The 22,328-nt window shown below is 41.1% G+C and overlaps 1 protein-coding gene and 1 long non-coding RNA gene across 4 annotated transcripts in view; one reads left to right on the top strand and one right to left on the bottom strand.

Moving 5' to 3' along the window:
• RNF217 (ring finger protein 217) overlaps positions 1 to 10,422 on the bottom strand; it is a 135,793-nt gene extending 125,371 nt beyond the window's left edge. For 2 of the 3 annotated variants that reach the window (XM_055389779.2, XM_055389780.2), the window contains exon 1: positions 8,957 to 10,422. In XM_055389779.2, coding sequence (XP_055245754.1) covers positions 8,957 to 9,838 — 882 coding nt within the window. In that variant the 5' untranslated portion in view covers positions 9,839 to 10,422. The remainder of the gene's footprint in view (positions 1 to 8,956) is intronic. The other variant, XM_031012516.3, reaches the window with a different exon arrangement.
• Positions 9,457 to 22,328, top strand: part of LOC134758772 (uncharacterized) — a 54,722-nt gene continuing 41,850 nt past the window's right edge. Inside the window, exon 1 of the long non-coding RNA XR_010134360.1 lies at positions 9,457 to 9,560. This is a non-coding gene — a long non-coding RNA (uncharacterized lncRNA). The remainder of the gene's footprint in view (positions 9,561 to 22,328) is intronic.

The raw sequence follows: 22,328 nt of genomic DNA, 5'->3' as shown, positions 1-22,328 counted from the left end.
AAGCTCTTGTAAGAATCCAGGAGAGAAATGGTAGAGGCCTGAGCGAGGGAAATGACAGCAGAAATAGAATCAGTAGAGAAGAATACAGATATATTTTAAAGATGAAGAATTGAAAGGACCTGCTGATTAATTAGATGTGGGAGACAAGGGAGAAGAATAGCTCAATGATGACCCCCCAAGTTTCTGACCTGAGTACAATCAATGGAAACAGGGAATCTCAAAAAAGAAGCAAGGCTTTGAGCATGTGGCAAACAAGGGGAGGAAAGGGGGATTTAGTTTTGAGAAGTTAAGTTTAAGGTGACTATGTATGGGACATCCACTACAATTGTTCAGGAGAGAGATGGCTGTATGACACTTGACTGGGGATACAGATAAAGATTTGGGAATCAACAACAGGTAGCTGTTACTTCAAACCATGAGAGTGGGTAAGATGGCCCCACTAACAGTATACAAAGTGAGAAGAGAAGGGGTTTAGCTCAGGACTACACAGACACCAACATTAAGAGATGGTAAAATACAAGAAAGTTCTGACAAAAGGAATGACCAGAAACTTAGGATGAAAACAGGAGAGTATGTTGCCATTAAAACTTAACAGTAAATCGGCCGGGTGCCGTGGCTCACGCCTGTAATCTCAGCACTTCAGGAGGCCGAGGCAGGAGGATCACCAGGTCGAGAGATCAAGACCATCCTGGCCAACATGGTGAAACCCCATCTCTACTAAAAATACAAAAATTAGCTGAGCATGGTGGCACGCACCTGTAGTCCCAACTACTTGGAAGGCTGAGGCAGGAGAATCGCTTGAACCCGGGATGTGGAGGTTTCCGTGAGCCGAGATCATGCCACTGCACTCCAGCCTGGCGACAGAGTGAGACTCCGTCTCAAAACAAACAAACAAACAAACAAACAAAAAACTTAACAGTAAATCAAATCAAATCATAGCTCTCCTAAGCCAAATTCTTCTTGATTTCCTTACAAGTAGATGAGGCTGAGTTTGGCTGTAATCTCTAGATCTAAGTTTGAGTGGCAGCCTTTCGCTTCCTCAAAACATGTAATTAAGTGTCTTCTCCTTCTTGGATTGGAAGACTTGTGCTTTTTGTACAATATATGTATCGACTTGAAAGAAAAAGAAAAATATGTTTACCTTATAAATGAAATAATCAATTTAAAGAATGTAAAAAAGCCATAGGTTTTAGAGCCAAACATCTGAATTTCACTTCCACCTTTGCCATTCCCTTGCTTTGAGATTTTGGGCAAGTTATTTAATCTCTCTAACCTCGAGTTCCCTCATATAACATTCTACTACCTGCAGTACAAAAACAGAATTGTTCCTGTTCTTTTGAACCCACTCTAACCTGAAAACCATCCCATGGCTGCCAATGAAAACAGCACTGCTCACAGTTACCAATAAACTCCTTGTTGGGAAATCTGATGGTCAATTTCAAACCTCATCCTGCTGGAACTATCAGAAGCATTAGACACAAGTGATTATCCCTTTTAAAACACTGTCTTTGGCTCCTGGGTAAGTACTCTCAGTACTCTTCTTGCCTAATTAGCCCACTCCCTTTTAGACTCTTTGCTTCTTCTTTCTGATGTCCCAGACTCCATATTTGTGAACATTGGTATGCTCGGACTCAATCTCCAATCCTTCTTCTCTAGCTACTGACTCTCCCTCCACAGGTGACCTCATCCAGTCTAATAGCTTTAAATACCATCTATATGCCATCCACGTTCAAATTTATATCTTCTGCTCAGATCTCTCTTCTGAATGCCAGACGCCAACTGCCTACTCAACATCCCTTCATGAATGTCTAAGAGGCACATCAAATTTCTCATTCTCCCTAAACCTAGTCCTCCTACACTATTCCTCATCTTATTAAACGGCAACCCCAGTTTTCTAATAGCTTGAGCTCAGAACCTGACTCATGCTTGACTCTTTTTCTCTCATCCCATGTGCAATCATTGGCATTCTGTCAGTTCTAACTTCACAATATATTCCAAATTCAACCAGTTCAAACTGCGTTCGCCTGTATCACTCTAGTCTGAACTGCATTGTCTCTCCTTTGATTTATTCCATAGTCTTCTAACTGATCTTTTTACTTCCATTCTTGACTCCTACAGTATATTTTCCACAAAGAGATGGAGTAATCTCTTTTAAAGGGAAAGGCATATCTGGTTAGTCTGTTGCTCAGTATCTTCTTACAACATTTTACTTTAGGGAAATGAAGATACTTGATGGGCTTAATCCCTGCCCAACCAGCTTTCCCCACTCCTCCTGCTGTCTTATTTTTAGCACTACCCACTTCATTCTCTATGCTTCAGCCTCACAGATCTCCTTGCGATTCGTGGAAACTCACACGTATGCTTCTACCTTTGGAACTTTACACCTTATTATTCTATTAGATATCCTCATGGTTTGTTCCTTCATTGGCATCATGAAGATCTCTTCTCAAAAATCCCTTCGTAAAACATATCCTCCGTGACAACCCCCCCAAAACTATAGAGTTATCAAGGAAAATCCCTCCCCAGTATCACTCTTCCCTTATTTCTCCTTCTCCATTGCCCTTATTATCGCCTAATAAGCTAAATAATTTACTTATCTCATTTTCCATTTCCACAGCCTAGCATATAATTCCATGAAGTCAGGAGCTTTAAATGTTTTAGTTTCTTGTATCCCCAGAGCCTAAAACAGTGCCTTGTATGTAATAAGTATTTAATACGTAAGTGAATTAGAATTAAATAAAAATACATGTAAGAATGTTTGCAAGATAGATGTCCAATAAATGGTTTTTCTTACTATTTGTAAAAACTTGCAAATTCAAGTGCAGTTATCCCAAAATTGGTGGGGCAAATAGTAGTGATAAAGTTGATAGAGAACGATATAAACTAGAAGTCATTCTCCCATACACATTGAATTTTTAAAGCAAAAATTCAATTTGGGAAGGTTCATTTTGCTTATAATGTAAAACCCTTCTGACAAACTGAATTTGAAAAAAATCAACATTTTTAAGTATGTCATGAATGATCCAAAACAAACTGAGCAAAATTGTGTTTTCTTTATATAAAGGCAGAAAATATTTTGAACAAAATATGTATATATTTATATTTACTAATATATTTCCAGCAATCAAACATAGCTGAGAAATATTTATATTAAGAAATGAGTAATAGATTTATAACTTTGGATTAAACATAACAGAAGGAATAGTAAATGAGATTAATAAAAAGGTAGCTGGTGTCCCAGAACTGGCTTAATAAAAATCTCCCAGAGAGAAAGCAGATCCATAGCTGTCTAGTAACTTTTTTTAAAAAAAGCTTATTTATGCCATCAGATAAAGCTGGGGAAAATACTGCCAACAAGGCTATAAGATGGTTCCTTTAGGACATTTAATACATTTATAGAGTATCTCATGGTGCTTATCATACAGGTACCCCAATAAATGTTTGTTAAATGCACAAATAGTGCACTGATAAATGAATAATTATAAGAAATTACCGCTCAGGTATGCCTACTTTGTCCATCACAAACCCTTAATAAAAAGCTGAGGGTTTAAATTCTAATGATCTCTTTTTTATGTCTTTTGTATCAGGAGTTAAGGAAGAGCCTTCAGGTATAAAAGCTGAGCTCTAGGAGGGAAAAATCACACTCTAAAGGTATCAGCTGATGCCTTAGGTCCGTAGTACTTGTAATGTTATTTGAGATATTTTAGGCAGTGGAACGCAATGCAAGGTTTCTCTATGTAGCCTCATCTCCAGACAGCTGGAAGGGAAAGGAAATACCCATGCAGCATGCCTCAGAAAAAGTCCTGCTGGCCCCAGGGCTTAGCACTTGACAGAGGATTCCTCTAGAGAAATCAAATGCCAATTAAAATCAGATTTCAAAAAGTAAAAGAACAAGGAAAAGAAAAAAGAAAAATTATTAAAGAGAAATGATGTAGAGAGTGGAGGAAAATAATGGAATGAGTAAGGCATGAAAGCAAATGTTACTGCACCCCCAGACACACACACACACACACACACACACAGACACACACACATTTTGCACACAGAAGGATAAGTTTAAATATGCCTTAATTCCCACTTTTCAAATTTTTAGAGTGACCTCAAAACAGATTTCAGTCTCATATTATTCTTCACATTTTCAGGACTACCAAAACCACACCGGGCATGACAGGTTCTATAAATTCACCTGTGTGAAGACAACTGCATTCAAACTCAACACTGAACACAATGGTTTCCAAAAATATGCAGGGTGCTTTAAGGTTTAAAAGAAATGAATTTATGGGGCCAGGTGCGGTGGCTCATGCCTGTAATCCCCCAGCACTTTGGGAGTGCGAGGCGGGTGGATCATCTGAGGTCAGGAGTTCGAGACCAGCCTGGCCAACATGGTGAAACCCCGTCTCTACTAAAAATACAAAAAATTAGCTGGGCTTGATGGCATGCACCTGTAATCCCAGCTACTCGGGAGGCTGAAGCAGGAGAATCGCTCGAACACGGGAGGCAAAGGTTGCAGTGAACCAAGATCAAGCCATTGCACTCCAGCCTGGGCGACAAGAGGGAGACTCTCTCAAAGAAAAAAAAAATTTATGTTACGTTACACTTTTACCCATGAAGATTTGGATGACTCAAAATTTAATAATAGGATATATAAGCTTTCACCTCTGGGTCACTGACTCTAGGGTGACTACAGTAGACAGTCATTTTAGGACTTTATCATCTAGCAGCTGTTTTGTTCACAATCTGTAGAAGAAATGTGTTGCTTGTATCTATTAATACTCATTGGACAGGTGTATACATTCCAAGTTATATGCATCTGCCAATCTCTAGCACTTTTAGGCAGAGTGGTGGAATCCACAACAGCTGTCACCTTCAGCAAGCCCCTTTGGCATCCTCATTTCTCTTCCTTTCTTCATCTAAAGTACTAAATATTAATATTTCATATTTATGACAGATTTTTCTGTCTAAACCAAATCATAAAAGAAAAATATTGGTGGAAGGTTTCTGAAATGAACATAGTATCATTCTATGAAACAAAGAAGGCAACAGATAATATTTCCTCCTAGGAAAATGTGGTAAAGGCCAAGTCAGCTGAGAAGGCCAATACTTAGGAGGGTTAAGGGACGTGCAGGATATTGCAGACATCCCTGGGACTACGTACTTTAGCCATATTCACACATGCATACACAGGTCACTGGGAAATGTACTTCTGAAATGAATGTTCCAGATTTATGTACACGAGCAATATAATATGAATAATATAACTATCTCTGCCTTGGATTTAGAGCTCTAAATCAACATATACTGTGGTGCTAAAGATTCATAATCTGTCAGTTCACCTCTTCACCATGGCGATCAGAAACTGGATGGCAGCTACTGCACTGTAAAGTTATTCCACTAAGAAGGGCTCCCTAGCCACAGTCATGGCAATAACTGGAGAAGAACTATGTTTTGAAAAACAAAACTATAATTTTATACAGAGCACAGAGGTATTTAAGTCACCATCTAATTTGCTATGTCTATATTGAAATATTGATGACACCTACCAATTGGCCTTTGTCACAGATTAGTCCATGGCACTGCTGAAAACATACTGTCTAAAAATCCATATTCCTATCTTCCAAGCTCACATCTTCTTTCAAAGAACTGTGCATCTCCTTTTACAAAAATATTCAGTTAACCAGGCAATAGTCCAACTCACATTTAATATGCATTTTAATGTTGGCATAAAATGTTTAATAGGGACTCTTTTATTTTCTTAAATGATGTTAAATAATGCACTATGTGGCACAAACTAAAATAAATGGTGGAAAAAAGTCACTAATAACTCTTTATCTCAATACATCATTTTTTTCAAAAGGTCTTAAGAACCCTGAAAGTTTAGGCTTGACACATTTGCTTCTGTCAAACCTAAGAGACCTTTTAAGATGAGAAAGAAAGCACTCACTATGCCCTTTTGATGTGGTTCAGTAGGGCAACAAAATAACCATGCAGTTTGACTTTGTTTTGCTTTGGAACTGGTGGGTTATTACGGATTGTCTGCAATTACATTTCATTGATGAGGAAATGAAGGCATAGAGAGGTTAAGTGACAGAGAAACACAACCTTTGAGTAGAAGGGACCATAGAATTGACACAGATCAAAAATATTACAACCACAATCCTGTATTTTTAACCAACTAAAAAAGGCTATTTTATGCATAAGCTCAAAGTTTATCTAAGCTCTTTAATTCTAAGTTTAATAACAAACTTAGCAAACCTGTTACTTTTGTCCGCTTTAAGCCCTTTGTCTTTTGTCTTAAGTATCAAGAAGCTCAGAATAGAATTTAGTGCCAATGCAGAACACCACTTCCTAGCCTTGGTTTCTGGGGCAATCTCAGGCCTTTCATAAATTCAGAAGGTTTTAGTTGCCCATCTGTTATATACCAGACAATGCTGTAGATGCTAAAGATACAGACGTGTACAAATAATGTGAAAACTTCTGTCTTGACTTAATTACTTAAGTGTAAGACAGAGTATGTTAGTGCTATGGAGAAAATAAAAAGCAGGAAAAAAGAGGGAGAGCGTGGGGTGAGGCTCAATTTTTAAAAGGGTGGTCAGTGAAAGTTACAGGGCATGACATTTGAATATAGCCCTGAAAAGGAGTGCAGTGAGCAGATAAGAGGGCCATGGAGGGAACCTTCCTGGAACAGGTAAAACCAAGTACAAAAGCCCTGAGGTGAAAGCATGCCCGGTATCTATGACTCATCTTTTTGTTGCTGTTTATTATTTTAAATAATGTATATTCTTCTTTTTTTTTTTTTTTTTTTTTTTTTTGAGAGGAGTCTCACTCTGTCGCCCAGGCTGGAGTGCAATGGTGTGATCTTGGCTCACTGCAACCTCTGCCTCCTGGGTTCAAGTGATTCTTCTGCCTCAGCCTTCCAAGTAGCTGGGATTACAGGCATGCGCCACCATGCCCAGCTAATTTTGTATTTTTAGTAGAGACGGGGTTTCACCATGTTGGTCAGGCTGGTCTTGAACTCCCGATCTCAGGTGATCCACCTGCCTCAGCCTCCCAAAGTGCTGGGATTACAGGCGTGAGCCACCACACCCGGCCAATAATGTACATTATTATTTATTGAAAGTCCCAGCAAATACTTTGGAAGAAGGTCAGGCACATACATACAATCAGAAATGCTGCAGACAAGCTTCAGATACTGTGTCACTGCAGAGGAGTTTTTAGTGGTTGTACTGTACACTGCAATGACCACTTGACTATGTCCCTCTGTCTCCCTACTACCATTACTAAAACTTCCTAAAACTAACTTATGAGGTTTAATAAAGAAAAAAGAAAACTGCTTTGGGGAAAGGGCCCACCATAAGGAAATCAAACTGCTAGGTAAAGTACCCCAAGCCACAATGACTACCTCCCTTGAATTTCTGGAATGTGTATCCAGCATTTAACAGGAAGTGCTATCTGGAATTGTTACTCTATTGACATCTCATCCCATGCTACCTTGTATTGTTCTTTTGTACACATCTCCTCTCACAGTGACTTCCCTGGAGGCGGGCTTATATTTTGGAAATGTCTGAATCCCATCGCAGGGCAGCGAAATCTGTTTTGAGGATGATGATACAGAAACTACCACAACCAGCAGCAGACATTCCTCCTGTTTTAAGAATCTCTGTAGATAAAGCATGAAAGAAACAACAGTCTCTCAGAGGCTTTTAAATAATCCCAACTATTTTAGCCAACTTACTGTTTACGTAACATACCGTTTTAAGTCTTTGTTTGCATTTTCAGTTAGGGACTGTACACACTTTCAGTCTAGACCCAAGCATGAGTTAGCCAAAAAACATAGAGGAATCACATGGTATGGAGCCCTGTTCAGTTTGTCCCAGCCAATGTTATTAAAAACACTATGATGGGCAAGGGACTCAACATGAAGCTACCACATATGGGACTCTAAGACATTGTCCAGACAGTCTAACAAGACAAGCAGACACGAAAGAAACAACTTCAGTGCATGTAAGATAATATAAGATACTGTGAAAGTATATAAGCAGTGACTTGGAGGGTGAGGCAACGCTTCACAGAAGAGTTGGCACCTGAACACACAGGGTTTTGAAAGATGAATAGGCCTAGGACAATTGGACACAGGATCAAAGGGCATCCAGGATTGTGCAAAACACTGGCAGAAACATCACAGATTGAAAACTGCTGGAAGAACGCATTCACCGTCAGTGAAGGAAAGCTGGTCTGGTGCACTCTCAAGCTTTCCAAGAAAAAAAAACTAAGTTTTCAAATAAAAGCAGAGGAGGAAAGTTTCACCAGTGCTTGTTCTGAGAAACCTCTTAGCCTCTCTTTGCTTTGTTTTGCTCTTTCTGTTTTGCTTCCCTCTTAAAGAGTGCTGGCTTAAAACCTCAGTGAAAAAAAAGTACTTCAACTTTACTGTGGAAAAAGGAAACTGAAAAGTAGGCAAAGGCCAAGGGATACATTTTTTTAAACATTCACTCTTTCCTGGAATATATAAATGAAGCAAAATTACAAATTCATGTATTATGGGTCTGAAATATTTATTCCAATTCTTTTCTCCACCAGCTCCATAAATATTTATTCTATGCCCACTGCTTGTTAGTTTCTGGGATACCAGGCCGATGAGGCAGTCTCTTCCTCTCCTCCTTTGAGCAAGCTTGTGCTTGCAATCCTGTATAAGAAATAAGAGGAGGGCAACAACTTGTATCTTGTGCCTTCTACACATGCCAACCATAGCCTGAAGTTCACAGCAAAGTTAAATTCCAGTTAAGCAAACCAGTGAGGTCAAAATACACTTAAATAACAACTGAGACGTGAGAAACCAACAGAGATCCTCAGTAAGTGTGTCGGTCACCTCTTCGCGCGAGCAGGGAGATCAGATCGAGAGCAGGACCTCCTCGCCAGTGATTTGGAATCATAAATGGGGAAGAGAAGGGGGTGAAGTTACCTGGGCGCTCAGGTAGACTTTGAGGCACTCCTCGCACACGGCCTTCTTGCAGCAAGGCAGGGGCTTGATGGGCTTGTCTTCCAGGCACACCCGGCACATCAGCACCATGAGGGGCGCATAGGGATCCCCTACACCGCCCAGGCCAGAGTAGGGTGGAGCTCCCAACAGGCTGGGCATGGAGAACGGCTCGGGCGCCAGGTAGAACTCCAGCTCGATGCTGCCGCCGTCGGGGGAGAGGGAATCCGTTGGGAGGGACAGTCGGGGGCTGGGGAAGGAAGAGCGGGTGCTGGGAGGGTTCAGCACTGGCGGAGCCCCAGGTGGCGACGCGGGCGGCGAGAGCTGCTCTGAGGCGGGGGCCTCGGGCAGGTCGCTCTCCACGCAGTACACGGAGCAGAACACTTGTCTCTTGGCGAGGGGCGGGCGCCGCTGACCCAGCACGTCCAGGACCAGTCCGTCGGCGGCCCCCGCGCGGGTCCTGGGCTCCAGCTCTTCGCTGGGGGGCGCCTCCTGCTGTTCATCCCCTCCCTCTTTTCGATCCCCAGCTTCCTCCTCTTCCTCCTCCAGCTCCAACTGCAGTGGCAAGGTCTGGGGATTGAGAGGCCCGGTGAGTGCCAGTCCCGCAGGCTGCGCCGGTGCTCGGCTCTTACTCCAGCCCGGGGGCCCCAGGCTCCTCGCGGGCTCCGGGGCACTGGTGTCCGCGCAGCCCCAGTCGCTTCCGCAGCCACCGCCGCTCGGCTCCGCGGAGGCGGCGCGCAGCGGGGGCGCCCGGGCGCTGTCCCCCTGAGGCCTCGGGGGCTCAGGGTGGCCCGCAGTGCCACTGGCCAGGGTCTGCGACTCCTGGGGCCCGCCGCCGCCGCTCACCGTGCTCTGCTCCTCGCCCATCGCCGCCCGCGGCCCGCGCCGCCGCTGCCCATCCAGCCGCCGGGACCCCCACCCGGCGCCGGCGGGCAGCGGGGGCAGTGGCTCGGCTCGACTCGCGGCTCCGCTTCTGCTTCCGGGTCCTTCCTCCTGGGCTGGGACGCCCCAAGTCCCCTCCGGGGAGCCCGTGCTCCGAGGCTGCGGCGCGTGGGGAGCCTGGCCCGGCCCGCCGCTCCTCCTGGTACTCTGGCGCGGCGGGGCACCGCCTCGGGGGCGCCGCGGGCCGCTCGCTCTGGGCTCGGGCGCGCCCGCCCCACATGCAGCTCGGGGCGGCGCCGCAGCCCCAGCGAGCCCCAGGCGGGACAGAGGGGTCTGGGAGGAGACGGCCGTCAGTCCCGCGCCATCACCGGTCCCGGCTGCCGGACGCGCGGCCCGAGGGCGGTGGTCAAAGGGTCGAGGGGCCTGTGGCGCCGCCGCGGCGCGCACCAGGAGGTGCAGCCGGAGCGCTGGCCAGCCGCAGGGCCCCTGGGGGAGAGGCCGGAGCGGGCGACCTCCCTCTCCCCGCGCTTCACCTACGGCCCTCCTCGCCGCCCCTCACCCCACCCCTTTGGCGCACACCTCCCACACGTACACACGCGCGCAGGCACCCGCGCACACACACACGCACACCCTGAGTGGGTGTGATCTAAGAGCTGAGATGCGCTTTCTCGCCCGGAGTTCACATTCAGCCTTAACAAAACCGTCAGAGCAGGCAGGCTCCCCTTTGGTCTCCGCATTCAGTAGAACTTCCTACAAAACTACACTCAGCTCTGGAATTAGTAAACGCTGGCTATTTAGGATGTCGAGTTCAGAGAAATAATGCTAAGGATTATGAATTCTAAATGCTGTATATTACAACTCTGTTTTTCTGCCTAGTGGAGTAGGAAGAATCTTCGAAACCCATAAATAATCGAAAAAGCACTTTCGATCTACTCCTCCAACTGGAATCCTTACAAGAGTTGATAACTAATTTAAGATTTGTCTCTTTTTCTTCGCCTACAGTGTTCTCTTAGAAGTTTTTTTTTTAACCCTTTTCAGCATTCCAAAATGGATAGCACAAGGTGGAAAAATGTCCTGACCTAATTAATAAACTGGATCATTAGTGGAAATCATGGGCAGTTTCATTAGCATAACCATATTTATCCTCAAAACTGTTTCCAAAACAACAATTATATGTGAGCCAGGACTTAATTATGTGTTGATCTATCTTTATTTTACAGGAAGTATTACTCACCCAGACACTGGTGTTTTAGTTCCCTAAAGCCAGTGAAAACATTTTTGGGAAGCCAGCCCTTGTTTTTTTTCTCCCGAGAGGGAATTCAATTTACACATTCATGTAATAGCAAGGAACTGTAAAGTGTGTAGAATTTTATTTTTTAATCTCGAAGTTGTTGTTGGGTTGTTCTAAAATATTTTCCAAATCAGATGCAAATGATACAAAGGTGACTAGCGATGCAAACTAAGAAAGCAGTGTAATGCCAAAGAACATTTCCATCATATATGTGTGTCTGAGGCTCAGTTGCAAGCAGAGGTATGAATTCAATGTCTAAATGCCATGTCATCTATCGGTCTGACCCAAGAATGGAAAATTCTTATTTTGAAGATTAAATGCTATTCGAGGATTCTTTTCTTTTTTATCTCAGCTAAGTGATTTCCTGGTAACTGCTGTTTTCTCCAAATGATACTTTAAGTGCTTATTGTTTTAAAGACAGAGACAAGAAACCTACTTATGTGTGCCTTTTGAGGGTGCCATCTGATGACCAAGCCACTATTCTTTCCAGAGATATAAAAGTAATCTGCGTTTTCCAGGTGACAACAAGCTAAGACCAGAGTAACAATAATGGATGCCAAAAAGTATATTCCCATAGCGTCTATTGGAATAAAACCCCTCAAAGTCCTCTTATAGTTTTGGGAACCCCTCCTGACACACATTTTTCACTCGTATTCTGAGAACTTGTTCTTCCAGTGTTTACCATTTTATTCCTTATCCCTTAGCTTCCAGCTTACTGGAAGTGGCTGTCCTCTACACCAAACCCATTAGAAGTCCCTGCTGGGACTCATGATGGCCGCCCATATCTCTGCTGCTTAAAACTGCAGCCCTTTATTTTGCCATGACTTCTTCCCTACAGAATTCATTGGGCCTTTGTGAAAATAGAATAATATGTGGTTCCCTATTTCCACCCTCCAGATTGGCCCAAACTTGCCTGAATCCTTGACCCACCACCCCTGGCATTCAATCTAGTGCTCATGGGACTCCAGCAGCATGGAAGTGAATTAAATTGAAAAGTTAACATGGTGGTTCCACAATGAATTTTCTCTGAAGTGCGTGAAGCACCAGTAATGATTGTTTCGATGGGATTAATTTTTTAAAGAAGGATTGGTTGAAAATATTTTATTAACCAATATTTAATATTTTAGCAAAAATTCCATTTATCTGCCACAAGCTTAATATTCTCAAAACTCAAACCATCTGCTCCATCTCAGGTTGTACACAACTGTTGATACAACGTAAGTACTATCACTAATATCCTGCTTCTACCAATATAAAGCCTCAAAATGTCCTAATCTGCAGTGAACTGTGTACCTTCCCTAAAATCCAGACTTCAATATCAGAAAACTATGTCAGTTTTAGAATGCTGTTTTTTCTGTTATTGCCTTTCTTATCCTGGCATTAAAACATGACTTGTTTTTGGCTCCCTTCAATTTTTTTTATCATTTTTATTAATGCATAATATTTGAACATATTTGTGGGATATACGTGATATTTTGATATATGCATACCATGTGTAATGATCAAATAAAGGTACACAGGATATTCATCACCTTGAACAGTTATCATTTCTTTGTGTTGGAAACATTTCAAATATTCTCTTCTAGCTATTTTAAAATATACAATATATAGCTATAGTCAGCCTACTGTGCTATTGAACACTAGAACTTAGTCCTTCTATCTAAGTATATGTTTGTATACATATAACCAACTTCTCTTCATCTGCCCCTGTGTTTCCAGCCTCTGGGAACTATCATTCTCCTCTCTACTTCCATGAGATCAACTTTTTAAACTCCCATATATCAAGAACATGTGGTATTTGTCTTTCTGTGCCTGCCTTATTTCACTTAACATAATGATCTCTAGTGCCATCCATGTTGCTGTAAATGACAAAATTTCATTTTTTATGGCTAAATAGTATTTTATTGAATATACATACCATATTTTCTTTATCCATTCATCTGTTGATAGACACTTAGGTTGATTCCATATCAACCTCTTGTGAATAGTGCTATAATAAATATAGGGGTGCAGATGTCACTTTGATTTACTGATTTCCTTTCCTGCTACTGGATAAATACCCAGTAATGAGATTGCTGGATCATATGGTAGTTATATTTTTAGTTTTTTGAGAAACTTCCAGACTATTTTCTATAATGACTATACATATTTATGTTCCCATCAAGAGTGTATAAAATTTCCCCCTTCTATGCATCCTGGCCACCTTTTGTTATTTTTTGTCTTTTTGATAATAGTCATTCTAACTGTGGTAAGATGATGTCTCATTGTGGTTTTGATTTGCATTTCTCTGGTGATTGATGATGCTGGGCATTTTTTAAATAAACTTGTTAGCCATTTGTATGACTTCTTTTGAGAAAGAAAGTCTATATAAAAGAAAGTCTTTTGAGTTGATTTTTGTGATCAACTGTGTGAGTGATAGGTGTCTAGTTTCATTCTTATGCATAGGGATTTCCAGTTTTCTCGGCATCATTTATTGAAGAGAATGTCTTTTCCCCAATGTTTATTCTTGGCACCTTTGTTGGAAATTAGTTGGCCATAAATATGTGGACTTAATAATATTTCTGGATTCTCTATTTTGTTTCATTGGTCTATGAGTCTGTCTGTTTTTATACAGACTTTCTTTTATACAGACAAGAAATGTCTATTAATGTCCTTTGCCCAATTTTTAGTGCAATTATTATATATATTATACTGTTGAGTTTTTTGAGTTCCTTGTATATTCTGGATATTAGTCCCTTGTGGGATGAATAGTTTGCAAATACTTCCTCCCATTCTGCAGTTTGTGTCTTTGCTCTCTTGATTGTTTCCTTTGCTGTGCAGAAGTGTTTTAGTTTGCTATAATCCCATTTGTCTATTTTTCCCTTTGTTGCCTTTGTTTTTGCAGTCTTAGTCATAAAATTATTGCCTAGACCAATCTCCTACAGCATTTCCCTTATGGCTTCTTGTAGTAGTTTTATAATTTCAGGATTTACATTTGTATTTAATCCTTTTTGAGTTGATTTTTGTATATGGTGAGTGATAGGGATCTAGTTTTATTATTCTGTATATGGATTTCCAGTTTTCTCAGCACCATTTATTGAAGAGGGTGTCCTTTCCACAGTGTTTATTCTTAGTGCCTTTGTTGAAAAATCAGTTGGCTGTAAATATGCAGACTTATTTCTGGATCTCTATTCTGCTTCACTGGCCTAGAGTCTGTGTTTATAACACTACCATGCTGGTTTGGTTGCTATGGCATTGTAATATAATTTGAAGTCAGGTAGTGTGACGCTTTCAGCTTTGTTCTTTTTGCTCAGCATTGCTTTGGATACTTGGGCTCTTTTTTTGTTCCATTTGAATTTTATATTTTTTTCTCTATTTCCATGAAAAATGACGTTAGTATTTTGATAGAGATTGCATTGAATTTGTAGATTGCTTTAGGTAATATGGTCCTTTTAACGATGTTTGTTCTCCTTATCCATGAGCATGGGATGTCTGTCCATTTGTTTGTGTCCTCTTTAGTTTCTTTCATCAGTGTTTCACAGATTTTTTTCTAGAGATCTTTTACCATCTTGGTTAAATGTATTCATAGGTATTTTATTTATTTATTTATTTTTAAATATTGCAAACAGGATTATCTTCTTGATTTCTTTCTCAGCTACTTCATTATTGTTGTACAGAAGTGCTACTGATTTGTGTATGTTGGTTTTGTATCCTATAACTTTGCTGAATTTATCTATCATAACTAGGAGTTTCTTTGATGCCTTTACTCATCTCTTCTCCTTCAGGAACACCCAAAATTTGAATATTTGGTCACTTTTTTGTCTCATATGTTATGTAGGCTTTGTTCTTTTTTATTCTTTTTTGTTTTTTGTCTGATGGGATTATCACAAAAGGCGTCTTCAAGTTCAGAAATTCTTTTTTCTGCTTGACTTAGTGGATTTTGAAGCTCTACATTGTATTTCTTATTTCATTCATTGACTTATTCAGTTTTGGATTTCTGTTGGTCCTTTTCTATGATATCTCTTTGTTGAGTTTTTCATTCAGATCATGAACTGTTTTTCCTGATTTGTTTGTGTTTTTAAATCTATGTCCTTTTGTATCTCACCAAGCTTCTTTAATTTCATTATTTTGAATTCTTTCAGTCAATTGATTTCTCTTTTGTTGGAATCTGTTGCTGAAGAATTATTATGTTCTTTTGGAGGTGTCATGTTTCCTTGCCTTTTCATGTTTCTTGCATCCTTGCACTGATACGTGCACATGTCATGTAACAGTCACTTCTTAATTTTTTGGATTGGCTTTTGTAAGGAAAGACTTTTTCCTATAGATGTGTCTATGGTGTTGGTTGGGTAGGGCACTTTAGCTTTGATTCTGGGTGTGTGTACTTTCTGTATGATTTCTTCAGCTGTAATCAGCATCAGCGGTATTTTTGAGTTTTCCTCAGTGGCTTAGGTTGCAATTGCTAGTGGAGGATATGGTGAGGCTATTTTGGGATGGGAGACACCAGTTGGGTAGGTTATTGAGCTCTGATGGTGATGGTGGTGGCAGGACAATTGGGCCCATCCTTGGGCCTCCAGGTGTATACACTGTCACTGGTATTTGCAAGTCCAGGCAGGCAGCCAGGTAGCTTGCTTAGGTTCCAACAGTGGCAGAGGTGGGTCAAGCAAGTGGGCATGTCCATAGGCCCCTTGGTGGCATGTGTGGTACGGACAATGACAGTAACAGTGACAGGCCAATACTCAGGCCCTCATGCACTACTGGTGGTTGCACATTGGTGGGTGGCAGCCTTTGTGGTAGTGGCAGGCTGGGAGGCCCCATCCTCAAGCCCCCAGGAGAATTGCACAGACATCAGTAATGGCAGACTGTGTAATCAATCCCTAGGCCCCCAGATGACACGTGCAAGTACTGACAGGCCTGGCACCAGGCAGGACTGTTCTGTCCTCAGGCCCCAGGTGTTACACGTGGGTGCAGGCTGTGGTGGGTGGGACTGTTCAATTCTCAGGCTCCCAGTTTATTTGCACAGGTGTTGGCAGGCTGGGCAGGCCTGTCCTCAGGCCTCTGGAAAGCATGCATAGACACTGGTGGCAGCAAATGAGGTGCGTCAATTCCAAGGCCCCCAGAGAGCATGCTTTGGCACGATTGGCAGGCAGGCTGGGTCTGTTGTTAGGCCCAGCTGGCAAAGACAAACCTACTGATGTTGTGTGCATATGCCAATGGTTCAGGCAGGGCAGGTCAATCTCCAGGACTGCAGATGGCACACCTGAGCACTGGCAAGCATGATGCCAAGCATGGCAGGCCTGTCCTTGGGTCCCCAATAGTGTACGCGTGCACATGCTGTAGTGTGTGAGGCGGGGCAATCCCCAGTGTCCCAGACAGCCTGCATAGGCACCAGTGGTAGGTAGACTGGCTCTGCTGTTAGGCCCCCTGATAACGCATTCATATAGCAGAAGCAGCAGGCAGGGTGGGTTAGTCCCCAAGCCTTCAGCTGTTATGCTTGGGTGATAGCAGCAGTGAGTAAGATTGGCCTGTCCTCAGGCCCTTGGATGACATCTGCCTGGACCAGTCACCAGGTCCATTGAAGGCACGTACATGTGCACGGTGGCCCTTCTGCTGGGGTGACTGGGCTGGCTGTCAGTGCCAGTGGTGTTCTTCAGGCTCTGGGGAGTGCACATTTTGCCTTACTTCTTCCTGGGTGCATCCTCCCCAGTGTGCTGCACTGCCTGTTCCCCGGGGTGTAAGACTCTGCATGGGCTAGAGGGCTTGGAACGCAGCAGCACCATTAGGTTCAGCCAGCGTTTCCGTGTTGCAGCGCTCTGGGTTGTCATGGGGGATTATCAATATTGGCAGGGTTCCAGGAATGTGAAGATGCAGGGCTTTTGGGCCCCAGGGCAGGATGTAGGCTAGTGGGGGCTCTCAAAATAGCACCACGCTGCTTGGGTCTGGGGAATGTGTTAGACCCAGCAAGAGCTCCCATCTGGAACAGTTGTGTTGCAAGGACCCCAGGCAGCTCCCTATGCTATTCTCAGTTCTCAGGACTGCAGGAGTCTACTTCTAGGGATCTCTCCCTTACCCTTTCCCCACACTGGGGAGCCTCTTTTGGCTCCTCTCAAATCCCAGCTGGGCCAGCTGCCTTGTTTCTCTCTCCTTCCATGCCTCAGATATTCCATGTCACTTCCTTGCTGAATTCCAGTGTTCTCTCTTCGATGCTGTATTCGATCTATGTTTATCTACTTACTGTTTTCCTCCTTCTCTGTGGAGGAGATGAGTGCTGGGTGCCTCTAGTTAGCCATTTTGAACTGTCTGAAATCTTTTATCCGGACGTTAAAGAGTTGAGATTTATTAACTCATTAAAAATGTTATGTTATATCAGAAAAACTATGACTCATTTTAGTTTTACATATCAAAGCCAAAACTAATTTGTTCTAAACTATTGTGGAGAAGAAATACATAATATTTAAATGCCATGAAACAATTACAGCAAATACCTGACTTGTTTTTCTACCAATCTCTCAATTATCAAAATAGGTATAAAAATATAGAAATAATTTAATTTAAAAAATCAATTCCTGAAAAGCAATGTCTGTGGTGGAATTTTTTCTACGTCTGCTTCTGAAAGTTGCAGTGTGATGTTCATCCTGCCTTTCCTATTTCTTCCCTCTTATATGTGGAGGAAGAGAATTTGGAATCATGAAAGGAAGAGTTCATCAGGTGGAAAAGAGAGGAATACAATCATTTCACTTTCTTTTTCCACCTAAATCCCCTAAGGAAAAATCCAAATAGCCAACTTGTATGAGATAAAGTTAAAAATAAAACAAAACAGTATAATTTGTTTAAATTTTAAAAGTAATGAAAACCCAAATGCTTAGAACACAAAGGAAACCAAGAAGAGGGAAGAAGAGGAGAAAAGGAGGAAGGAAATAAGGGAAGGAAGGAGAGAGAGGAGAAGGGGGGAAGGCAGGTGGGCAGGCAGGAAGGAAAAAAGGTGTTCACTTGAACTTATTACCCAAAATAACCACTTTAACATATTGGTATATTTCTTTCTAGTGTTTGCATTTGTGTGTATAAAATATATATTAATAAGTGGCACTATTGCCAAAATAAAATAATAATACTCCTTTCCTGCTTTTGTTAATTAGTAATGTATCCTCAACATTTTTCATGCAACTAATGCATCTTTACATTATCATGATTCGCAGCCATACAGTATTTTACTATATAGTGATGTCATAATTTATTTAACTAATTCCGTTATATTAAAAATATATCATTCATGATTTCAATAAAATATATAAAATATATGTTAATATATCATATATATAATGAATATATTTTATTAACATATAACATGATTTTTATATGCATTCCTAATATATCACAGGATGAAGTCCTAAGAATTAAATTGATGCAGAAAGGGTGGATGTATTTTCAAGGCTTTTGGCACACATTATCACAGAAACTTATCACCAATTTATAATCTCATCAGATAGTGTGAATGTGACAGAATCTAATTCGTTAATCATTCTAAAGAGATTTTTTAGAATTAAAAAAAACTATATATAACATCACACTTTGAAATTAATGGGCATATTCTTTTAAATGAAAAGGGCAAAATTAAATATTAACTGTTAATCCCCTTCTGTACCTACAAATTTGCATTACATGCTATAGTTTTCTTTCTCAGGTGAGGGTTCTGACAGTTTTCCTTCCTCATCTTTTTTGAATTTTCTCGTTACTTCTTCCAATGGCAAGAGTGTTCTAATAAATTAAACTTGGTCATAGTCAATATTTCTTAATTTTTGATGCTAATTCCTATTTCTGCTTTTATAATGAACAAGAAAGAGAAAGTTGTTGTTGTTGTTGTTGTTGTTGTTGTTGTTTGAGTGAAATCTTCATCCCAATGAACAGAGAAATAAGCTTGGTGTTAAAAGCTACTATTTGCATGCACATCCAAGACAGAGTAAGGTAAGCAAGTCTTCCTTTTTTGTGTTACAATTGAATTTAACAAACATTTCCTGGATGTCTGTTAGATCCTGCGTCAAGCTCTGGAAAATTTGGTTTACTAACTTGTTTAATAGAGAAAATAATCCTTTCTCCAGATTTCCCTTTATTATTAACTTTATAACATCTATGAAACACTTCAAACTTTCCAGAGCAGATTTTACCTGTATATGGAAGGCCAGTTCCTGGCATTCTACACATATTTCGATCCCAAAAAAGCATTTTTAAAGGAAAGAAACAATATAATAATTCTATTCTGTAGTAACTTAAAGCATCATGTGGAACTGAACTTTCCAAATTATGGGTTGAGGTGTTCTGAAGCACTGCAGCAAACCCATAGGATCACATGGAACATTAAAAATTCTTGAGGGAATCACAGCATTACCTATCAACACATGCAAATGCTACTGTTAAGTTGTTTGGACCCAATTACTATTAGGAATTTCTTTTGGCCTAAAAGGCACCATGAAAAATAATAGAAGAGCACCATAAATCAAGACAGTTTGGAACCTTGGGTTGGACACTTCAGGTACAGGGTAGAAACAACAGGATGGGGACCCTATTCTCTAGAAATTTATATTTTAAATTTACAAGGCACACTTGTATAGTTAAGGATCAACCTTGCCTAAAGAAAGGTTTGCCTCTTGCCTCCAGCTCCTGAGAGGTAACCTCAAAGCTTTTGGAATGGCCAGCCAGAGGAGTGTCTTTATTTGACTTGGGGTCCTTGAGCCATGCCACATAGTCTGTGCTAACAATGTGATTTATGGTGGGGGCCTTGAGTCAGGCAGTATAGGCTTGACCTCTGGAGGTGCTAGAAACTAAGGTCAGCTATGTGGGTGGTTATCCCCCAATAAAAACCCCAGACACCAAGGCTCAGGTGAGTTTCCTGGTTGGTAATACTCAATGCACAAAGTCACACATTATTGCTAGGAGAAATAAGCATTGTTTGCACAACTCCACCAGGAAAAGACCCCTGGTAACTCTGTCTGGTCTCTCCTGGACCATGCTTTATGTGCCTTTTCTTGGTGTTGATTTTAATCTGTGTCCTTTCACTGTAATAAACTATAATTGTGGGTAAACAGCTTTGCTGAATTCTGTGAGTCCTTCTATAGCAGTATTGAACCTGAGAGTAGTCTTGGAAGCTCCTGACTACCACTGACTAACCACTACATCGTTAACTTTTATAGGTTTTCATTTGTGATTTTTTTTCCCCAGTAGAAAGATGTCATTGAGAAGATATAGCATCCACTAATGTAAGAATAAGTTTAATATAAAAAATACCCAATGTTGTCACACAAGAAAGTTCATTTTATCGGGTAATATAGATAAGAAACCTGCCATTTTTATTTATGAGCTATATGAAATTGGTTTTGACATTTTGCATGACAAAATCAACAAGAGTATTAAATGATTCTGAAAGTTTTGAAACTGACAGCTTAAGTGATACAGTAGTATTTATTTTAAAATATGGCAAATAATTTTATCTATTTATCTTTTAAGATACTGCTACCAAGCTGGAATGGGAGAACGCAGCTGCCATCCTTTGCAGAATGTTAAATACCACAAGCTGTTTTACAAACATTGTGTTATCAATAAAACTCAAAATATTTTCTCAAATACTTTCTAAAAATTTCCCAACATGCAAGTATTTTAAAAAGCTTTTTACTTACATATTCCTAACTCGTTTACATATTATTTTTTCTTATCTTTGTAAGACTTTGGAGCTTCTATTAAGAGCTTTATGACAATGATGTTTGTTCCATATTTGTATGGGAAAGATAGCAGACCATACAAGTAAATATCTTTATCCTAGTTCTATAGTTCCATTAATTGTCCATTTGCCTGCACTTTTTTGGGCCTCATGTTTTACTTCTATAAATTGGGCAGATTGAACTGAATGACTCTAGGCTTCATCTCAATACAAAGTTATCATTTTCAACTTAATGTACATGCATCACTACTTGTGTACATTGTTGTGGTACACATAGGGCCTATAAATGGTCAGTTCAAGCCCTGAGGAATCTTGCAATTACATAAAGAAGACAGATCCTTCACTATCGTATCAGACAGATTTTGGTGGATACAATTAGAGAACTGTAAACTCAGGACTCTGGGAGTTGCAACGCAGGGTTCATTTCTTCCTAGGGGGATCTTAGAATGCTTCATGGAGGGCCTGGAAGATGAGTTAGATTTTTACAGAAGGAGAAGGTGGAAAATACAGTAAGTATTTTAGAAGATGGACTATATAAGCTATCTACATGATAGCAGAACATGTAGAGTGCCTTGAGTGGCACTGGTCCTTGATGTCTTGATTGTACGAATTGTCCTGTATGTCTGATTGTATGTTATTTGTTAAGAAAGAACAAGAGATGAGGCAGGAAAGATAAGCTGACGCAAAGTTTTTTAGGAACTGTATTAGTCCATTCTTATGCTGCTAATAAAGATATACCCCAGAGTAATTCATAAAGGATAGAGGTTTCATTGACTCATAATTCTGCGTGGCTGGGGAGGCCTCAATAAACTTACAGTCATGGCAGAAGGGGAAGCAAATGCACCCTTCTTCACATGGCAGTAGCAAGGAGAGGAATGAGAGCAAAGTCAGGGGAAAGCCCCTTATAAAACCATCAGATATCATGGGAACTCATTCACTATCACTAGAACAGCATGGAGGTAACCTCCTCCATGATTCAATCACCTCCCACTGGGTCCCTCCCACAACATATTATGGGAACTACAATTCAAGATGAGATTTGAGTAGGGCACAGCCAAACCATTCGGGGACTTTGTGCAAGATAGTTCTATTTTCTTCTAGATTCTCTTTCTTCTATTGTCCTCCCTCTGTGCCCCTGGAGGCTGATCCACAGAGGCACACATCAATGGCTTCAATTACCCTCTGTCTTTCAATTTAGTTCAATGAATGAAAGGTAACTGCAGGTAATCAGAGGGCTGAGGATGTTTATTTTTTCAGCTCTCAATCTGCCATTTACCTGTATGCTGTATTGAAGGCCATAGGTGCTACCATATCTGGGTTCTGAAAGTTTCTCCCTTTGGGCCAAAGGGAGTTGTATTAGTTTCCTAGGACTGCTGTAACAAAGTACCATAAACTGGATACATTAAAACAACAAAAATTTATTTTCTCATAGTTCTGAAATCAAGGCGTTGACAGGGCCAGGCTCCCTCTGAAACCTGTAGGGAATAGCCCTTCCTTGC

This window comes from Gorilla gorilla, chromosome 5 (assembly GCF_029281585.2).
Source record: "Gorilla gorilla gorilla isolate KB3781 chromosome 5, NHGRI_mGorGor1-v2.1_pri, whole genome shotgun sequence".
In the NCBI taxonomy this organism is placed as follows: domain Eukaryota; kingdom Metazoa; phylum Chordata; class Mammalia; order Primates; family Hominidae; genus Gorilla; species Gorilla gorilla.
Note: the sequence above shows the minus strand (reverse complement) of the source record. Positions and strands in the feature narration are given on the sequence as shown.